The 22,026-nt window shown below is 40.7% G+C and overlaps 1 protein-coding gene across 6 annotated transcripts in view; it reads left to right on the top strand.

Moving 5' to 3' along the window:
- The first annotated feature begins 443 nt into the window (after nucleotides 1-443).
- The window catches only part of HDAC8 (histone deacetylase 8), a 225,721-nt gene continuing 204,138 nt past the window's right edge, over nucleotides 444-22,026 (top strand). For 3 of the 6 annotated variants that reach the window (XM_032592033.1, XM_032592032.1, XM_032592035.1), the window contains exons 1-4: nucleotides 444-867; nucleotides 1,388-1,440; nucleotides 4,266-4,396; nucleotides 5,920-6,061. In XM_032592033.1, coding sequence (XP_032447924.1) covers nucleotides 643-867; nucleotides 1,388-1,440; nucleotides 4,266-4,396; nucleotides 5,920-6,061 — 551 coding nt within the window. In that variant the 5' untranslated portion in view covers nucleotides 444-642. Of the gene's footprint in view, nucleotides 868-1,387; nucleotides 1,441-4,265; nucleotides 4,397-5,919; nucleotides 6,062-13,057; nucleotides 13,166-22,026 lie in introns of all 6 variants that reach the window. The other 3 variants (XM_032592031.1, XM_032592030.1, XM_032592034.1) reach the window with 3 other exon arrangements.

Genomic DNA, 22,026 nt, shown 5'->3' with positions numbered 1-22,026 from the left:
TGGATTGCTAATGATGAAAAGGAATAAAGTTGTGTGCAAAATTTACTGTGTAAACTTTTCAAATCTTTTGCAACCACTTATTAATCCCCCACCAAAAAAGCCTGTCTAACGTAGGTGGGTGGTGCTGGGCTCTTGGTGGCCACATCGTGTCTATCTTTAAATATTTATATGGGTGTATCTGCAGATTGAAACAATTCACGAAGAGCTGGGCGGCTTTTTTGTTTGTTTGCTTGCTTGTTTTTTTTTGTTTTTTGTTTGTTTGTTTTGTTTTGTTTTGTTTTGTTTTGTTTTGTTTTGTTTTAGCGCTAAAACTCACATTCGCGGCTATTTTAGCAATTAGCCCCGGCTCTTCCGCTACTCGAACCCCTCAAAACTACATCTCCCAGCATGCTCTAAAGCTGGTCCGACCTCATTTCAAATGGCCCCGTAGGGCAACAAGGATGGTTAGTTTTGACCGTGCTTATTTGTCCCATAAATTATCGATCCTAATTGGCAGTTATTTGGGCTTTTATATTTGCCGACCTCTCGTTTTTGTACCGTCGTCACTAAATGAAGGGCTTCTGGCCTGGGAGGGCCCATGTATTCTTTCAATTGGTTGGGGAGCTGGGACAGTGTCTCTGGCAATAACGAGAATAGGAGGGAATGTTGACCAGGGAGCACCGCTGCGGCCGTTCAGAGGAGCAGGAACAGGAGCCCGGGCTGAGTCTGAAAAAAGCCGGATCCAGAAGGTGGCTCCGGAACGGCTGGAATTGGAAGATGGAGGAGCCGGAGGAACCGGCGGACAGTGGGCAGTCGCTGCCTCCAGTGTACATCTACAGTCCCGAGTATGTCAGCATGTGCGACTCCCTGGCCAAAGTCCCCAAACGGGTAAGAGAGGTGGGGATAAAAGACCGTGGGCTTTTAGGGTGGGGGTGGGGGCTGTTGGACCGGACAGCATTAGGAAGCTGAGAGGATTCCGGGCTGGGGGAAATCTTCAGCAGAAATTTGGGCAGGTGTGCTAGGCTATGGAGGAAGTGTTCCCTTACAGTTTCTGAGAGCGCCGCATTTATCGTCGGGGCGTCCAACGCACCGGAGGGGGTAGGGGTGCGGGGGAGGGGATGGTACTAGGGGATGGTGGCTCCACTACAAGGGATCCCTGAAGTGGAGAAGACGCTGCAAGAGAAACGTTCCAGCACCTCCGTGAGGCCCGGTGGCTTTCTCCTTAGCTATTTATATACTTTGTATCTATTTTGTCTAAAGTGCATTGCAACTGGTAAGTAAAAAGAAGCGAGGGGAGTTAAAAGTTACTTTCTTTGTTCAGGATGATGAAGTCGATGGTATTTCTCTGAAATAAACATTGAAGAGACGTTTTTCTGCCTTTTTTTTTCTTTTTTGTTGATGCTTCTAGGCCAGTATGGTACATTCTTTGATTGAAGCATATGCACTGCATAAGCAAATGAGGTAAGTTGTCTTTCTTGAACCAAGCCCTGAAGCTAAGTGCTCCTTAGTATCCTACTTCACAGTGGACCTAATTAGGAAGAGAATAGTCCTTTCTTTCAAAGTTTTTTGCAATTCAGTGTTTGTAATCTGCCTGTAACCTAGTGAAAGCTCTTGAAGCATTAAGAAAACTTGAAAAAAGTACGTAAAGCAGTTAAGACCCATTAGAAATAAGATTCTATTACTGGAAGGGAAAGTAATTTAGGGATAGGTGCCCTGTGGAGATTTCAAGGTGAGTACCTTAGGGTAGTAAAACCCATCTGATGGAAAAGAAATTTTATTCACCTGTGACATGTTCTGAGATTTCTATGTGTTTATTTCTAAGCCAAATCTGAGGGGGTGTGTTCAACTTAAGACTTTTAGACACCCCATCACCATCACCTAACTTTTACAATTAAGCCTGGAGACAAGTCAAGACCAAAGCAAAACTACAACCAAACCAGAACTCAGCACACACTTAAGTGTTGCTTTAAAAAAAAGAATGAACTTGCTGTTCATCATTATAAGAATGGATATTTTAGCCCTGTCACTTGTAGGATTATTTATGATATTGTCTCGCCAAATAGGTGAGTGTCTACTCTGACTTGTGTAGTATACTTCATTTATTCCCCCAGAAGGTAGTGTAATAGGCTTTCAAATTTTATCCTTGTTATTAACAAAATCATTTACTGAGTACCTTTTTTTTTTTTTTTTTTTTTTTTAGCCCATATGTTTGGTAGACGTGAGAACTATATGCCTTCCATCACAGTTACTTAACTTGTCCAAAAATTACTTTATGGGCACATGGGTGGTTTAAGCATCCAACTCTTGATTTCCACTCAGGTCATGATCTCACTGTTCGTGAGTTCGAGTGTCACATCAGGCTCCATGCTGACAGTGTGGAGCATGCTTGGGATTCTCTCTCTTTCTCTCTCTTTCTGCCCCTTCCATGTGTGCACGCTCTCTCTCTCTCTCAAATTAAATAAAATAAACATAAAGAATATTTTAAGACAAACAAGAAATCGATGCAAAGCAGAACTGTCCCATTCACTTGCTATTAAGCAGAGAGGCTTTCTGTAAGTGTTTGTTAGATAAGAGGAAGGGCACTAGAAACCTTAGGGCAGGAAAACATGGTCCAAAAAACTGTAACATTTTTATTTTAATGCACAGGTTTGTCATTTTCTTGAAGGAGAAGCAAGAGTCCTTGTATCTTGGCCATGTATATGGAAATTTTTTGATATTTATTTATTTTTGAGAGACAGCATGTGGGGGAGGGGCAGAGACAGAGAGAGAGGATCCAAAGTGGGCTCCGTGCTGACATCTGTGAGCCTGATGCAGAGCTTAAACCATGAGATCATGACCCGAGCCGAAGTTGCACCCTTAATCAACTGAGCCACCCAGGCGCTACTATATATACTTAATCGTTGAGACTGAGCTACAGGATTCTTCTGGCCTGCTTGGTGACAGTACTAGCCTATACAGTCATATTAATTCATGAAAAACCCATGGCTGAGTTCCCATTCAGCAAACAAAAAAAAAAAAAAAAAACCACTACTGCCTCCCTGTGGTGTAGGCCATCGCTTTTCCAACTTGAATGTACATATGAATCACCTTGTTAAATTCCGATTCTATAGATCTAAGGTGGCGCTGAAGGCTGAAGTTCTGCCTGTCTGACAGGCTCCTAGGTGCTGCTGCTGCCGCTGCCGCTGCCGCCGCCGCCACCACTGGTCCATAGACTACACTTTAAGGGGCAGTGGCAGAGTCAGGAAAAGAAATGGGGAATAGGCAGACAAGTTAAAGGTGGTAAGTCCGGTTGTTAGCTTAACACCACCCTGTATTCTGAGTCGCTTCTATTTGTCACTTCCTGTGAGAGCTTCTGAGCAAAGTCCCTTCTCTTCTTCCTCTCAGAGGTGGATATGAGGGACCAAATATAGGAACTTTTATGTTTTGAGTTGCCTATTTGTTATCTGTTAGTATTAACAATAATGATAGTCATCCACAAAGCATTTCCATATGTTACCATTTCATTTTCACATTAAGTCCCATAAGATCTCCCCACTTTACAGGTGAGGAAACTGAACTACAGAAGTCAATTTGCCTGAGGTTATGGAGCTGATAAGTACAGAGTTAAGAAGAGGTGCTCAGTTCTCAACTCCAAATTCAAAATTCATGATAATAAAGTTGCCTATTAAAGTAAAATTAGGGGCAACTGGGTGGCTCAGTCAGTTAAGTGTCTGACTCTTGGTTTCGGCTAAGGTCATGATCTCACAGTTCATGGAATTGAGCCCCAAGTCAGGCTCTGTGCTGACAGTACAGAGTCTGCTTGGGATTCTCTCTCTCCATCTCTCTCTGCCCCTCTCCTGTTCTCTTGCTCGCTCTCTCAAAATAAATAAATAAACTTAAAAATTTTCTAAAGTAAAACTATAGCTGAAAGGATTATATGTCCCAATTAGGAACTAATTCAAGTGCAAAGATCTCTGCCTACTAGTTTGTCATGGAAGTTGTAACTCACAGAGTGAAGTTTCTCCAATATCTGATTATTTCACTTAAATATAATCACTCGCTTTTTTTTTTTTACTACCTGTGAACTCAAGGAGATCTGTCCTCTCACCCCTTAGTGGAATCATTACAGAGATGTGAGGAAGTGAAGACTACATCAGTAAAGGAAGAGAACATGTTTATTATTTCAGCCCACTGGAACTGGGAGCTGGGAGTTGTATTTTCTGCTCAGACTGCTGGCTCCTGCTTCCAGTTTCTGGCATACTCTGGTTCTGACTCACTCACCTCTCTTTGTTCTCTGTTATTATTAGGGTAGTTAAGCCCAAAGTAGCCTCCATGGAGGAGATGGCCACCTTCCACACTGATGCCTATCTGCAGCATCTCCAGAAGGTCAGCCAAGAAGGAGATGACGATCATCCAGACTCCGTAGAATACGGGCTAGGTAAAGTCATTACTGGGCAGTGATGGGAGGTAGACAACCTCCACCTATAAATTGTAACTACTTATTTTACAACTTGCATGAAAGTCTTTATTTTTTAATTAAAAACTAATGTGTTAACCACAATATTAATCTCTTAGCTTAAACACGTATCTCACTTAAAAAGCAAACCATATGAGTTGAGCAAAACCAAATGACGGATTAGATGGAGGAAAATCTTTTAGTTGCTTAGGCCCAATAGCAGTGCCCACATTGGGTCTGGCTGTTAAAACTTGAGTACATGTTTATGTTCTGGATAAGTTTTCAACCCTATTTCACATTAAACAGCTGTATTTTTTTAAACTGTAGGTGGCCAATGGGATAGTCTAGAGAAATAGCATGGTTTAGTAGAACTCTGGTCTGGGAGATAGTGAGTAGTGAGTCAAGGGACCTGGGTCCCAGACCTGGCTCTGTATGACCAAGATAAGCTATATCACCTCTCAAGACTCTGTTTCTCCATCTGTAGGGTGTGACTAGCTAATCTTGAAGATTTAGCCTTTCTAGGTCCAATGCTTTAAAAAAATTATTTCCCCAACATTGGAGATGTTTGCTTCTCATTTGGAAGCTGATGTTACCACAGGAGCTTTTTGGTAAGATATGTTGTTGTCACATCTCAAGCTATTCCTCCTAATAGAGTTCCAGACCCACTTCGAATGTGTGGAGGTGGGACCTTCCTCCTACACCCCCACTCAATGCTCAGGACACTAGCTGGGTGTCCTACAATTCAACTCTGACACTATCTGCCTGGAGATAGCATCAGATCCCACAGGTTAAGGACTCAGTACCACAACACTGCTCTACTCTTCAGATACCAATCACAAGCCCAGGTTGTTACCTGTGCTTCTGACTGGCCATAAATCAGACGTCCCCACAATCCCCTCTTTGGGTTTAATTTTCTAGAGCAGTGCACAGAACTCAGGGAACCCATTTAATCACTAGATTACTAGTTGCTTACAAAAGGATATGTATAACTCAGAATGGCCAGATGGAAGAGATGCATAGGGCAAGGTATGATGAGAGGATGTGGAGCTTCCATGCACTCTCCAGGCATACCAGTCTCCCCACATGTCCACGTGTTCACCAAACCAGAAGCTCTCCCAGCCCTCCTTTTGGGTTTTAGGAGGCTCCGTTACATAGGCATGACTGATTAGATCATTGACCAATTGGTGATTGAACTCAATCTCCAGCCCCTTCCTCTCTCAGGAGGTCAGGGGATAGGACTGGTAGTTCCAACCTTCAATCACCTGATTTGCTCCACTGGCTACCAACCTCCATCCTTAGGTGTGATCCACAGGTCACCTCATTAGTATCACAAAGACACCTTTATTGCTCTCATTGTTCAGGAAATTCCAACAGTTTTAGGAGCTCTGTGTCAGAAATGGAAATGAAGATCATGTATAAATATTTCTTATTATATAAACCACAGTATCACACCTCCTCTTTCTCCAATTCATCTTTTAACAAACTCTTCTGATGTTTGCCCAAAGGTTATGACTGTCCAGCCACTGAAGGGATATTTGACTACGCAGCAGCTGTAGGAGGGGCTACAATCACAGCTGCCCAATGCCTGATTGATGGAATGTGCAAAGTAGCAATTAACTGGTCCGGAGGGTGGCATCATGCAAAGAAGTAAGAAAATGACCTTTCTGCTTTCTGCCTCTTTCCTTGAGTCAGTTTCTCAGTTATGTAAACTCTTGTGCTTATTGTATCAGCATTTATTGGGAGACTTGTGTATGCATATAGCACTTTACCAGGCATCCTGAAGAGATACAAGTGAAATAGAAGAAGATAGGACAATATAATGGAAACCACACCATTGAAAGGCAGGATACCTGACCTCTATGCCTAGTTTTTCTACAAACTTGGCTAACTGACCTGGAAAGATTAACCTCTCTAAGCCTCAGTTTTTCCATCAGGAAAATGGGCAGGGCAAAGGATATAACTAGACAATCTCTACATTTCTTTCCAGCTTTTTGGAAATTCCCCTCACTTCAAGGGACTTATGCTCTAGAAACACTAACAAAATTAGAATAATTAGGGAGCAATATCAATTTTTTACCCACTGAATATATGTATGAGCTGAAGAGATTTAGCAGTATGGAGAAATTAATCATGGAAGTCTTGGAAGAGGTGAATTTTAGAACTAGTTCTGAAAGAAGTGGCAAACGGATTTTCAAACAGGTGGAAAATTAATGAGAATAGATTAAAAACAAAATGCTGAAGAATCAAGAAGGAAGCTCATGCTACCATCTCTAGGGATAGTGGCAACCAACTGAGAGAGTTCAGTGTCACTCTAAGGAGAAAGGGCTTCTGAAACAGCTGTTCTCAGGTGCATACTGTTGGCCATGACTTTGATACTCCTTCGTGCTCTGGAGTCCAGAGAAAATGGCACTTTGGTTTTCAGAATAAAACTTTGAGTACAACCTCAGCAGATGAAGGTTAAGATACTAGTATGGAATTCATTTCATCAAATCGGCAGATTTTCTGTGTGACCAAGGAAGTCCTTGAGAAAATTTACTACTAGAATCTACTACTGAGGTGATGGCGCTAAGAGAACCAGTGTTTAATAAGGAGTTTTACATGGCCTTAAAAACAAAGAGAAACAGCTTACCTTTTGTTAGCTTTTGCTCTATTAAAAATTTTCAAAATAAAGACAGTGATTCCTAGGACAAAAAAAAAATGACCCTCCTTTAAACCACACATGAAAGGCAGGGGGGGGGGGGACCCAGCCTCTCTGAACCAACGACCTCTATTCGAATCCTCTTGTGCTTATCAAGTTGGGAAGAAAAGTAATGTGGTTTCATGGAAAATGCCTGATCCTGTGAATTAGATCTAGTTTCTGCATGTGGCACTGGAGGATCTTATACATTGAGTTTTTAATAATTTTTTGAATTTTTTTAATATTTATTTTTGAGAGTCAGAGACAGAGCATGAGCGGAGTATGGGCAGAGACAGAAGGAGACCCAGAATCTGAAATAGGCTCCAAGCTCTGAGCTGTCAGCACACAGCCTGGCACAGGGCTTGAACCCACAAACTGTGAGATCATGACCTGAGCGAAAGTTGGACGCTTAACTGACTGAGCCACCCAGGCACCCCAGATCTTATGTATTTAAATTCAGGGCCTGGATCCGTTTCTAGTGGAATACCCAGATACCTGCCACATGTCACTGTTTTGCTTTGAAATGAAGCATACTCAATCTAGAGCCAATCATGGCTGCTTCTGGGCTACATGTAGGTGGGTATTATCTTAACTGTTTCAGACAGCTTTCAGATGATCCTACCTGGAAACAGACACTGTGGTGAATAGAAATTACAGAGAGTCTCTAGGGATTGCCCCAATTCTGGTCCAAATTCTAGGGGGTTCTTGGCACCTCTGGAACATCTCTGCAAATGGACTACAGGCATGTAGCCCACCAACTTACATCTAGCAAGCATTATCTATTATAACCACAATATTTGTTTAAACTTTTCCATCCCCAAATACTTGTATGGATTCAGACATGCCATTTATTTATTCAGCATGCACTGATTAAGCACCTACTATATGCCAAGCATATGCTTATCATCACTAATAAGCAGAGATATAAAAATTGAAGCATGGTATATTTTTCCCTGACCAATTTTGAAAACAAATCTTCAAAATATTCTTGTTCTGGTATGGTTACAGTGAAACTGGTACACTCTTTTTGAAAGCTTTGGAAATAAGTGTTTAAAAGAGTGGCGAAAATGTTCATACCTGTGGACCCAGTAATATCATTCTTAGCAGTCTATTGTAAGGAAATAAAACCAATCCTGCCCTCAAGAAATTGATACCTTAAGAGGTAAGACAGCAAATAATTGCATTCAGAAACTAAAAAACAGTGATTTTCAAAGACAATTCTTCAAAAGAAGAATGATGAGGGACTAATGCTATTAGATATTAAACATACAAAACTAGAATAATGAAAACATGGTACCACTGGTATAAGATTAGACAGATGATATTACGGTATGCTCTCCAAAGAGACTTTTACATATAAGAATTCAGTCTATTATAAAAGATGCTTTGCAAGTGAATAGGAGTGGAAAGGATTGTTCAGTAAATGATGTTGTGACAGCTGGTAGCATTTATACCCTCATCTCCTGTAATAAACTAAAAGAAGTGGCAGCTGGATTGAAGAGTTAAATATAAAAAATCAAATTAAAAAAACTAGAATGAATGGATATTTATCAGGCTTCTGAAGGGGAATAGATTTTCTAAGCTTAGGAAGTAATAGAAAAAAATTCCCAAAGGAAAAGATCAACAAATTTAGATATATAAAATTTTAAATCCAAAATAATTTTTAAAAGTTTTTTGGTCATTTAAAAAATAAGATTTAAACACAGACTAAAAAGGCATATTTGACAAAAATATGACAGAATGTGACAGGTTTATATTTTCTAAGTAAGGCACTTATACAGTATGATGTATAAGAAGTATGGGCAAAGAGCACAAATAGAAAATTTACAAAGGTGTTTAAGAACAACTGGAAAACATGGGGCAATGCTCATCACTACTGATCAAAGAAATGCAAATTTAAACAACTAAGTAGCCTCTCTTTAAGCCAGAATTGAAAAAGATGGTACTTATTTGACTGGTAATAGTGTTTCAGCCCCTTAAAGTAATTTGGTAGCTAATGTGTATTAATGCCCTTTATCTACCTTAGGGATAAGGACTAATGTCCTTTAATCCTACTACTGAGAATATTTCCAGAAAAAATAATGCAAAATATACAAAAAAAAACTATTTGCATGGAAGCCTTTATCAGTGTTACTTATGAAACAAAAAAAATTAGAAATAATGTGAATATGTAGTAATAAGGAAATGGTGAATCTACTCCATAGAATATTATGCTATTTTTTAAATGATGATTATGAAGACTATAGAGCATTTCAGAAAAATACTTACGTGTTAATAAAAAATCAGGTTTTAAAATTGTATGCACACTGCAATTACAACTTTATAGAACATACACATATTAAAAAAACAGTGGGAATAATTAGGGTGGCAGAATTATTGATGATTTTTAAAAATGTGTTTCTTTAGTTTGCAAAATTTCTGGAAAGAGATTTTATTACTTTTGCAGCTAAAATATTACCAAAATAAAAAGATGCAAAAAAAGTTACAGCAAATATTACAGATGTTTAAATTCTTTATTCTAATTGATTTTTTTTGTTTTTAGTTTATTTATTTGCTTTTGAGATAGAAAGGGAGAGTGAGAGAAAGAACGAGTCGGGGAGGGGCAGAAAGAAAGGAAAGAAAATCCCAAGCAGGCTCCACGCTGTCAGTGCAGAGCCCAACATAGGGCTCAATCTCACCAACCATGAGGTCATGGCTTAGCCGAAACCAAGTGTCAGATGCTTAACCGACGAGCCACACAGGCGCCCTTCTAATTGATTTTTTAAAACGCTAAAATTTAGATAAATGGACAAAAGACATGAACAATTCACAAAAGAGGAAACAAATAGTAAATAAACATGAATAAATATTTAGCATCACTGATAATTATGGGAAGAGAGATTGAAATATAGTATATACATGTATACATTTTTCTCCTCCCAGATTTGAGCTGAAGGAAGAAAGATTTTTTACCTCATATATCTATAACTCTTGGTAATCTAACCTAAGGAAATAAGCCAATCCAAAATATGGAAAAGTTGTGTGTATGAAGATGGTCATTTCTCTCTTATAGCCAAAAAAGAGGAGGGAGACCTGAATATCCAACAACAGCAGAATGGTTAAGTTTTATACTGTAACATATCCACTTGATGGGCTATTATGTAACCATTAACAAATGGTGGTTAGGATGACTGTATAACAAAAAAAGTGTATATTGGGGTGCCTGGGTGGCTCAGTCAGTTGAGCATCTGACTTCGGCTTAGGTCATGATCTCACGGTTGGTGAGTTCAAGCCTCAAGTCGGGCTCTACACTGACGTGTGGAGCCTGCTTGGGATTCTCTCTCTCTCCCTCTCTGTCTGCTCCTGCCCCACTCTCACACTCCTCTCTCTCTTTCCCTCCCTCTCTCCCTCCCTCCCTCCCTCTCAAATAAAATACAACTTTAAAAAACAGTGCATATTGTATAATGTTGGCTTTGTTTTTAAAGGGCAGGTAGCTATAACGTTGTACATTCACTCTGATTAGTCATGTAAAAAAATAGATGCTTATGAAAAAAACATTTTTTCTTCTTAGAAGGAAATACAACAAAATGATACTGGTGACTTTGTGAGGATGATGATACTGTGAAAGATATAGATATATATAGATACAGACATACATACATACACACGTATACATGTATCTTTTTTCTGTTTCCTATATCTTCTCTAATGTGTATTTTATCAGCAGAACTTTTTATAGTAAAAACTGCTTGGAACAAGGTGGGAAGCAGTTACAGTACAGACACAATATGACCAGTGTATGCTCCAGTTATGTGCAGGGTGGTGGAGTGTACAGAAGAAGGAGAAGGAGTTTACCTTCCTATCATCAGCAAGGATGGAGATTTCCAAGCAGAGGGAACAATAAAAACAGGGCAGTGGAAAGTATGGGGCATTTGGAGAATTGCAAGTAGTTCAATGTGGCCAGAATGTGAGGGCAAATAGAGCAAGACCAGACTGTAAAGGTTTTGTAAGCTATGCTGAGGAGTTGGACTTTTTTCTCGGGCCAGTGGGGATTTACTGAAGAATTTTAGAGAGGGTGGCAATGTGCTGATTGGATCTGAGGGAACTGAGACTAGAGAGGAGAAGGCCATTGCAATTATTCATTTAACAAACTTTTATTAAGCTCCTGCTGTATTCCAGATGATGAGGAAACAAAGAGTTATACAGGAGGTTCTTATTACTCTAGGGTACTTGGTACCAGACAGAAGGCCACTTAGTGAACCCATTTAAAAGGGGGACTAAACCATCAACTGACAAATGGATAAAGAAGATGTGGTTTATATATATAATGGAATACTACTTGGCAATGAGAAAGAATGAAATCTGGCCATTTGCAGCAACATGGATAGAACTGGAGGGTATTATGCTAAGTGAAATAAACCAGGCAGAGAAAGACAGATACCATATGTTTTCACTCATATGTGGATCTTGAGAAACTTAACAGAAGACCATGGGGGAGGGGAAGGGGGGAAACAAAAAGTTACAGAGAAGGAGGGAGGCAAACCATAAAAGACTCTTAAGGACTGAGAACAAACTAAGGGTAGATGGGGGTTGGGAGAGAGGGGAAAGTGGGTGATGGGCAGGGATGAGGGCACTTGTTGGGATGAGCACTGGGTGTTGTATGGAAACAAATTTGCAATAAATTATATTTTAAAAATAAAAGGAGGACTAAAATTTTAGAGTAAATAATGGAGCGGGCAGGGCTTGATTAGTACACTAACTTGAATAATTAAAAACTGTTAAAATTCGTTTGTGTCTTAATAGAATTGAATGCTATGTAATTCTTACAACAAACAAAGAATGCATTGAGGATTGATTGCTTTTGTTTGGGCCTAATTTTTCAAACAAAAGTGTGCAACATTTCAAGATGGTACATTTGACTTTCTGTGAGATTTTTGCAGCACAATCGTTAAGAGGGTTGATTTTGCCAAAAATGTTCAAGGGTTTTTCCAGTTTTTCTGAGGGCTTCTCCTTAATCATTTGGTATTCAAATCACTCTCTTTTGAACAACTTTTAAAATCAGTATCCTTAGTTATTTTTCTCCTCTTCATCTGTAAACTGGTCTACAGATCCTGGTTGTCAGTTTCGTGTGTTAACTTCATGATATCTTGCATATTTTTATAAGATTTGTAATTTTACTTTGTGATAGATTTGTAGTGAATTGCTCACTGATATATATGACAATCCATAAAAAACATAGTGATTGAACAGATGGATAGAGATAGGTACTAGTGTTTAAACGAGTAGGTTGTTTGAATGGAGACTGACAAAAGTGGTCAGTTCATTAGCAAATGCCTTCATGCTATGACAGCTTGTGTATCCCTAGGAAACCTCAAAACCTTGATACTTCTGGGGCTAAGGCAATAAATTCTCAGTAATAAGAACTTTCTGTATCAGCAAAAGTCTAGTGCAGTGTTTTTTTAACTGAGAGTTGCAGCTCACTAACAGAACATTGTGTCAGTTTAGTGGGCTGCAGCCAGCATGTTTTGATCCCAAGGTGGATTTCATGAAACTTGTTCTAGTGTATGTGTATGTATTTGTGTGTACTAGGCCACAATGTAAAATGTCAAGTCACTGTGGAGTGAAATGACTGTGAACTTTGAAATAAGACTTAGGTGCAAATCCAGGCCACACCATGTACTGGCTATGTATGTAACTTTGGGGTTACTCCAGAAACAGCATGTGCAGGGACAGAGATGCATGAAGGCTGAGGGAACTTCCAAGTCTGTAATTAAAGCTGGAACTCCTGTAGGTAAGTGACTGTAAGAAAGGTAGGAGAGGTATAAAGGGTCCTTATATGCCAAGCTACATAGTTTGAACTTAATCCTTCAGATCAGTGGTTCTTGACCTGTTTTGGTCATGGACCCTCTGAAAATCTGATGAAAACTATGTATACTGTCTACTGTGTAGAAAAGTGCACATACACAAATTTTTCCTTGTAATTTCAGAAAGTATAAGACTCTCTTAAAGCCCTTGTCTGGATGGATGGATCCCTGGTTAAGAACCCTGGCTTTGGACAATGAAAAATCACTGAAGAAAGCTTTATCCAGGAGTAGGTAACATGATCAGATTTGCATTTTAGGGATCTGATTCTAGCAAGTCAGCAGGTAAACTGGTGGAGAGTTGGGGGAGGATGTTGATAGAGAAATTGATTAGGACTTTACTGTAATAATCTACCCAAAAGGAAGTGAAAGCAGTGGTGATGAGCATAGAAGAGCAAATAAATTCAGGAGCCATTTAGTAGCTAGAAGAGATAGGAATGATAAGCAATTTAATATAAATGATAAGGAAGGAGTGATCTAGATTTCTTGTGTAGATGACTGAGTAAATTTTGTTACCATTAACCAAGAAGAGTAAGAGATGAGAGCTGATGTGGTTATGGAACATGTAATCAGAGATGTCTCCTAGAGAGCTGGTAACAGGGTCCAGCCCAGTAATTTTGAGCCTCTATTGTACATATGAAATACCTGGGGGTCTTGATAAAATGCAGATCTGGTTCAGGAGGTCTGGGATGAAACTTGGGAATCTGCATTTCTAACAAGCTCTCAGATGATACTAAATGCTGCCAATCTGTGGACCATACTTGGAATAGCAAGATGCTAGAGCTCAGGATAGCTATCTTCACTGAAAATACAGATTTGGGCATCAACAGCGTGATAGGTGGTAATTAAAACTAAGAAAATAGATAAAAATCACCTGAGAGGCATCTTTAATACAGAAAAACAAAACGAAACAAATACTGAGCCTTGTGGAATGCCAGTGTTTACAGGACAAGTAGAAGAAGATAGGCTTACAAAGGAATCTGGAGAAGAAATGTTCAAAAAGATAGGAAGAGAATCAGAAAAGACTTACCAAAGAAATCAAAAGTGAAAATTGAGAAGACCAGGTTGGAGAGTAGTGTCTGCCACCAGAGCAAAAATTGATTCTTGTGAGTGGGGGAAAACAAAAAACTTAGATGTTACATGGTTTATGATGTGCAGTATATCTGTGATATTAAAATTTTATAGAGTGGTCAATTAAGACAACTTATCTAAAAAGGCTCCTTGGATTAGGAAATGATAATGAGCAAATGATTGAGAAATAGTGCTGTAAAGAAGTAAAATAAGATTGGTCAGTAGGGAGGTTATGGCGAAGAAGACTTCAAAGGATGCAAAGGAGTATGCCAGGGAGACAAGAAGGTGAACAGCATTCAGAAAGCCACAACCGCCTTTGTAAAAGCAGAGTGATGTAAAATAGCTTGGTGGATTTGGGAAACTACACACTGCCCTGTAGTGTTGGAGGTGTTAAAGTACCAAGTGGATAATGGCAGAAGGTGAGGTAGAAAAGTAGGAAATGGGTTATGAAAGGCTTCATGAATATCTGAATCCCCCAAATGAAAAATGTAGATATCTAGTTCTCTCTCAGAGATCTTGATTGGGTAGGTTTGGAGTAGTGTGTCAGAACCTACAACTTCCAAACTTTAGGAGTGATTCTGATGTGCATACTTTGAGAAACTCTGTAGTAGGAAATGGGGGGGGGCACTGCAAAATTATGTGAGGAAGTAACATGAGATCTGTATTTTAGGAAACTAACTCTGTAGTCATAGAGGATGGAAGGATTGAAGGAGGTGTTGACTGGAGGTAGGGAGACTGAATAGGGCACAAGCAAGTCCTCCCAATGACAAGTGATGAAGACCTGATCTAAGGCAGAGTAGTGAGATTGTGGGATGGAGAATGGTGAAGGCTGACTTGAGACAGCTTTAAGAGATAAAATCAAGTATTAATGATTAGTGGATATGAGTGGAGAGGAAAGAAGAGGAAGATAACTCAAGTTTCTGGCTTCCTTGAGTGGAGTCCCAGAGAAAGCAGGATATTGATAACAATAGCCAATGTGTTGAGCTACATGCTAGATGCTACCTTACCTGAATTTTGTCTCATATATTCTCATAGTTCTCATATATTCTCATATTAAGAAGCAGATGTTGTTATTTTCTCTCTTTTACCCATTTGGAGTACAAAGAGGTTAAACAACTTGCTCAAGCTTGGTAAGTGATCACATTGTTATTCAAACCCAGGCAGCCTGATTTTTCCAACCTGTGTACTTAACCCTTGTAAACCTCAATAAACAAGAATAGGTGTTGGTGTGCAGCAAAGGTAATAGCCAGGGAAAGTGGATACTCCAATTTGGAGATGGAGGTGGAAGCTAAAAATAGAAACAGAAGTGTTGCCAGTATATAAAGTGGTGGCGCAAACCATGAAAATGGACAGGATTACCTAGGGAAAAGGCAGAGAGTCAGGAGAAAAAGAAAGTAGAGCCTAGAGCCCCAGGAAACACCAACTTGTAACGGGCAAGTATAAGAAGAGGCCCCAGTGAATTCAGCCAAAAAGCGACAATCAGGGCCAGCCAGATAATCAAAATAGAAAGGGACCATGGAATCCCATGGGAGCAGAGGAGTTTAAAGAAGCAAAAAGCTCTCAGCAGTGCCACGTGCTATGGAGGGGTCAATCCAGAGAAGCACTAAAATGTCAGTCATATTTGGCAAGTAACATAGTCACTAATGATTTTGGTAAGATAACATCCTGGAGAGGGATGGGAATACAAAATGTTGAAGGGTGAGCAGGAACTAAAGCAATGGACAGGAAAGGAGCATAAACTGTCCAAAGGTTTGAATGGAAAGAAAGGAAAGAGGAGGGCAATGGTCAAGGGAAAGTGAGGCTTGAGGGGTACTTGTTGGGTTTGCTCTAAAAGATTTAATAATATGTATGGGCTGAAAGGGAAATACTGGAAATATGAGAAGGATAAGAAATGGAGCAAAGTCTCAGAGAAGGCAGGAGAGGATGGGGTGAGTGGCTTTGGGAGGAGGAGAACCACCACTTGTGAAGCCAGAGCAAAAGAAGGGAAGGAGGGTGTTACAGACGATTGAGTGGGTTGCCTACTAGTGAACTGAAGAGTGCCTGCCCAATGACCAATACTCTCTGTAAAACAACTCTTGCTCTCTTCTATCACTTCCTCACAGGCTGCTTTGAATCCTTTGATTCTGCTTTTTGTAGTCAGACTCTTAGGAAGTCATCTTGTCCCATCTAGATTCCCTTAAATGGGACTCACCCTGTCCATGTAAACATGTGCTAGGAGATATTAAAACCCAACACAGAACAGTGATTCCTAACCTCCAGAATTGTCTGGAGATATCTTATTTGTCCACTTTGACTGGCTATTCCTCATTCTTGCCTTCTGGTGTCTCTTAACCTATTTGACTCTGCATCTCAGCTCCCAATATTTTCCTTTATCCTGTTCTGATAATCCATTTAAGACCTACATCTCTAGCTCAATGATGCATTTCGTCCTCCCACACTCCTGTTTATGTCCTCTTGTCCGATAACATTTCTGCCTACCATATGGCAACACCAGATCTTTGCCAGCTGGGCCCCCCTCTGTCCTGCTTCCCTGTGAGAAGAGACAGAGATATATCCTAGAATGCTGTTGGTTTCTGGTACTTCCACCTGGGGGGCAGCAAATGGTAGAGCCATGAAACTGCCTTGTGTCTTGGCAAGCTCTACAAGAATGTAGAACTAGACCTCTAGCTCTTAAGTACTACCCACCTGGAAATTATGATCAAAGGCACTAGAGCTGTATTATCAAGGCCTCCATTTCCTTATGCATGGAGTGAATGACAGTGGATTGCATTACAGTTTCCCCAAAGGGCTGTATGCAGAGTATAACTTGTTCACTGAGTGGCCAGCCCCGCTCCTGTATCTGTACTTCCTGCCCTCCAACCTTTACAAACAGATAACTACATGAAAATGGAGGCCTGGATTCTCTTTATACCCATACAATGCTGGCACCTGGAGAACAGACACATCACCAGACAAAAGAGACATGCCTTTACTGTAGTAGCCCAGATCATTCTTTCAATATGTGCCCAACCTGTAAGGCACCAGCCCTTCCATCAGAAGACTGCCCAGCCAGGCAGCAAAGTAGGAACCAGCTAAGACATGCTTTGTTCCTATGGCATCACCACCCCTAGCCTCTAGGGGATGAGATGTGTTCTTATACTTCCTTTAGAACTGGGGAGGACCATACATCACAGTAGTTCAGTGTTGTCCAGGGAATCCCAGCTCCCTCAATTACTAGCTGTAAAACTTCTGTGCCTCAGTGTCCTCATTTGTAAATTGGATATAATAATTTAAGTTATCTACCTTATAGGGCTATAAGGATTAAATCTAATAATAATTACATTAAAAAGCTTAGCAAAGAACCTGGCACATAGCATTTGATAAAAGTCACTTATTATATCTGGACTGGGTTATACTCAGGGGGTCCTAGGTAGCCTCTCAGAAAAGTCCCTGGTCCAGCAGGTCCCACTACCTATCCAGCTGAAGTCAGCCCTGGTACTGTTTGTCCCCCACTGCACTTACACTTCCCCTTTGCCTATAAGCTGCTCTTGACAGAGTAGACTATTCACTCTTGCCTTCAAGACTAATGTCTTTTGCTTTGTCAGACTTTTACTGCCAGGATTCCCTATACCCCTACCCCTCCCAAACATCACATAGAATTCTCTGTTCAACTAAACCTTTACACTGCTAGGTCCAACCCATACCCATAAGACAAATGAAGATATTCTCTACTGAGAGACAGAGAGACTGCGCCTGATTGGGAAATTGACTGTACACTAGTGCCAATACCCAGGACTTTTCCTTTAATACCAAAGGAGCAGATGTTCTCCCAGTCTAAAATCAAGGCCTTCTATAATATAAAAACTTTGGACAGCAACTGACTGCAGGTTTCATCAGATCTTCCAGTTCTTCTGCATTGGCCTTGAGACACTTTCTAAAAATAAAAAGCAGAGAATATTTTCTGTCAAGATTATTTCAGCCTCAGTGTATTCACTATTCAAAATCCTTTCTGTTAACCTGGAACCTCCCAATTTAATTCCATAAGTCTCTATTATCCACAGAGCTGTCTATACCTTAGGGGCACCAAGAACCTCATCTAGATTAAGAAAAGTAATGTATGGAACTTCCTGTGTGGTGCTCCTGCCTTCTTCAAGCAAATGAGATCACACACCACCTCTTAGAATAGTTATTTACCTGAGCAATAGTTTGATAAATTTATTTAATGTGATGTCACAGAATCTCTAAGCTACATGGTAATGGGATGTTAGTAGTACTGTCTCCAGGCCAAGCCCTGAAGCGTGAATGTTGTGTTTCTGGATAAGATGTAAGCCTTTCTGAAATGAAGGGAATTTGGTCCCAGACACAAAAATGACCTTCCTGTAGCTGAAGGCCTTCTACCCCAGCCTTGGCCTGTACCATTGACTAATGCCTTCAGCATCCATGTACAAGGATGTGGATGGAGTAGGAGGGTGATAGGTTGGGGTTGTTGTCCTGTTACAGGAGGACCTGAGTACTTTCATCTCTGCCCCTGCGCCCACATCTCCAGGAAGTTGGCCCGAACCAAGGTTAATTACCCCAAGTGGGAATAAGAGCTCTTAGTGATCAAGGCCACTTTCAAGATAAGGAGACACTTCCTTTTAGAAGGACAGGCAGTTTGTGATCATGAGCTCAAACAATTGTAGCCTAGAGCAGCCAAGGCAGACTTGTAAACTCAACCCATACCAGGTAAAGTAGACCCTTCCCAAAGCACCCATCCTATTTCAGAATTCAGAATATCAACAGGCAGTAGAAATGGGTTTCAGCCCAAGAAAGTCATAGCCATTTACCCCAGCCACAGCATAGGGAGCAGGCAGATGCATGTGTAGAACATAAAGATTCGGGCCCATTCCAGGGCAGCCCAGAGGTTTATGTTGTTCCGAGATGCCCCATGCTATTATGATCAGGGTTTGCCTGTGCTCATGGGTACCACTCCAACAGGCCAACACAGCCCATTCAAACTTTGCACATAATCTCACGGATTTTGTTTCATACTGTGTTCTGTAGACCACTTGCATCTTAATCCTAAAATGAAGATTCGTGAATCACACCCTCTAAGGGTGCAGCCCAAGAATATTCACTTTTTGCCACTGCCTCCCTGGGTAATTCTGATGCCCAGCACAGTTTGAGAACTCCTGGTCTAAAGGTTTTTCTAGTTGCCCCATTCTGACCTAACCACTAATAATCACTGTAGTTGAGGTAAAAACAGACCAAGGTAACCTTCAGGCTCTTGGGACATTGTCCCAGTGAACTTCAGTACAGATTTTCCAACCTCCCACATCTGTAACACCTTCTTACTAGTGGTGGGTCCCTCTTTGCCTGTTACCTCAATTCACACCAGCCATTGCTGTCCATACATCTAAAAGGTCTTCTACTTTCAGGGTTCCATGGCCATCTGCTCCCCAACCACAGCCTCCAGTTCATACACTAGTTTTGGAGAATGCCATGCAAAATCATCCTCGGACACATTTGCCTCTCCACCATACCACTACCAGCAGACAACCTGCCAAGCCATATGGATTAACCATGTTCTGGTGGGGGTAGGGGAGGGCAGCACTACTTCTGTACTTCCAATACATAATACAATTGGCCCTCTGGGCCAACCTCCTCAGAATTCTCTTCTAATGCACTACAACTCCTCTATCCAACTCCTCTATCCAGACCTCTTCTCTTCCTGGCATTTAGCCTACTGTTGCCTTGGAACCATTGACATCGCTGAGCCTGGTCAGTACCTTGCCAACCAAGTATGGACTACCCAAGTACACATTCAATTAGCCTTCACCATAAAACATGGCATAGAGGTTAAGAGCAGGGATTCTGAAGTCACACTGCCTGGATTTGAATCTCAGCACTACCACTTTTTCTATGTGACCTTGAACAGCTTGCTTAAACTTTATGTCCCTTGATTTCCTTACCTATGAAATGGAGATAATAATAGTACCTACCTCACAAAGCAGCATGAAGTGATATCAGTTGTATTACATGAAGTGATATGTGTAAAGCACACAGAATAATGCCTGGCACATAGAAAAACTGCTGCGGGCTCTCGGCTGACGGCTCAGAGCCTGGAGCCTGCTTCGCACTCTGTGTCTCCCTCTCTTTCTGCCCCTCCCCCACTCATGCTGTATCTCTCTGCCTCTCAAAAACAAAGAAATGTAATAATAAAAAAAATTTAGAAAAAGTGTTTGTTGTTGAGTAGTGTATGAATTACACTAACTGGATCATTCAGGTGTGAGACACCAGTTAGATTTTCTTTTGGCACAGCCCTGTCTGCCCATGCCAAAAATTGAAGGACTCTTACCTAGCAACCTCTGAGGTGAAATTTAGTCGTCTTCCCATAGACCTTCTATATCAGCAAGCAGTTTTTAGAATATTGTGCCCTTGCTACTTCATGATCACTCATCCAAGTATTTTGCTACTGCCTGATGCACTTGTCTATGCTGTACCCTGCAGTTAGCCTCAGCAATCTAGGGCTTGGAGACCAGTTTAATCTTGCAAGAGGCGCTAGCTTTCCAGCAACATCATGATTGTCCAACTGCCTGATTCACTACAAGGTTGTTGATCAGGAGATAGTTGGGAGGACCACCCATCAGCATGTTGATCTTATAAGCCTATTATAGGCATGCTTTCCTAGCTGAACCTTAGCATTCTCTCTTAAATGTAACTCTGGTGTTTGTTTTCAGGTCCAGGTACCAGGACTGCAAGTAAATTGCACTCTGATGCCCTGCCCTTTACCTCCACCTCTACCTCCTGACCCCAGATCAGTTCACCCTTCTACGCAGTCTCATTAATAAAGAAAAAGAACAGACTGTTATGCTCAGAGACCAGGGAAGAGATCTTAAAAGTGTGACTAAAGGTAGTGACAGTGGTTGTAAAAAGGAAGGAAAGCACTTGAGAGTGATTTTAGAGGCATAACAGACAGAACTTGGTGATCCATTGGCTATTGGGGATAAGGAGAAGGGACAAAACATTGCATTGGTTCCTTGTTTCAATCAGAGTAAAAACTAGGGTCCTTACTCTACCCTACAAAGCCCTGCACCTCCCTTCCTTCTCCCCTCTTCCTCCTGTAAAACTGTTTTCTTCCTTTCCTTGCTGTTCTCTGGCCACTGGACTTCTCATATCTCTTGAACCTACCAGGCATATTCCCACCTCTTGGTCTTTCCCCTTGCTGTTCCTACTGCCTGAAATACTCTTCTCCCAGCTAGTGCCCCTTCATCTCCTTCAAGTCTTTGCTGAATAATCACTGTCTCAATAAGACTCCCTGGCCATGTTTTAAGATTTGCATTGCAAAAAAGCTTCGCATTGCCCTTACACTGTGTGACTGTTGCCCATACTATTAATCATCAAAAAATTATTTAATTTACTTATTATTTATGTCTGTCTTTTCCCACTAGAATATAACTTTATTTTTATTATTTATTTTATATTTATATGAAATAAACTTTGTAGGAGGTAGGGATTTTTATCTCTTTTGTTCATTACTATAGCTCACTGCCTAGAACTCTACTTGGCATATAGTAAACCCTCAATAAAATTTTGTTGGGTGAATAATCAAGTGTGAAAATTGGAATGGATGGGCAGGAGATGACTGAGAAACATTAATTCCCAGCTGTTTGGAGGTGTGTCCTTCATACTACCAGTTGACTTATTGAGTGTCAAAATGTTTGGAAAATTAAAAATTATTAAGTTGGAAAGATGAGTTAATTCCTTCTCAACGTAGGCTCTCAATAAATACTTGTTGAATGAATCAATGATAATATCTTAACAGGTTTTATGAAATTATCAGAACCAGGACAATGATAGAGTTAGAAAGAAAGGGAGGGAGGGAGGGAGGAGATTCTACACCGCAGTCAGAAGTTTAAGTGTTCATAAAGTCGAATAAGCAGTCAGTACGTCAGAGTTCCAGCATATTCAACATGACCAAAAACTGTGGGCTTATATAAGCTTTGCATTTTAGCCAAGGGACCACTAGAGGGCATGCAAGGCTAAATCAAGGATGTTTTCTGCTT

This window comes from Lynx canadensis, chromosome X (assembly GCF_007474595.2).
Source record: "Lynx canadensis isolate LIC74 chromosome X, mLynCan4.pri.v2, whole genome shotgun sequence".
Taxonomy (NCBI): domain Eukaryota; kingdom Metazoa; phylum Chordata; class Mammalia; order Carnivora; family Felidae; genus Lynx; species Lynx canadensis.
Note: the sequence above shows the minus strand (reverse complement) of the source record. Positions and strands in the feature narration are given on the sequence as shown.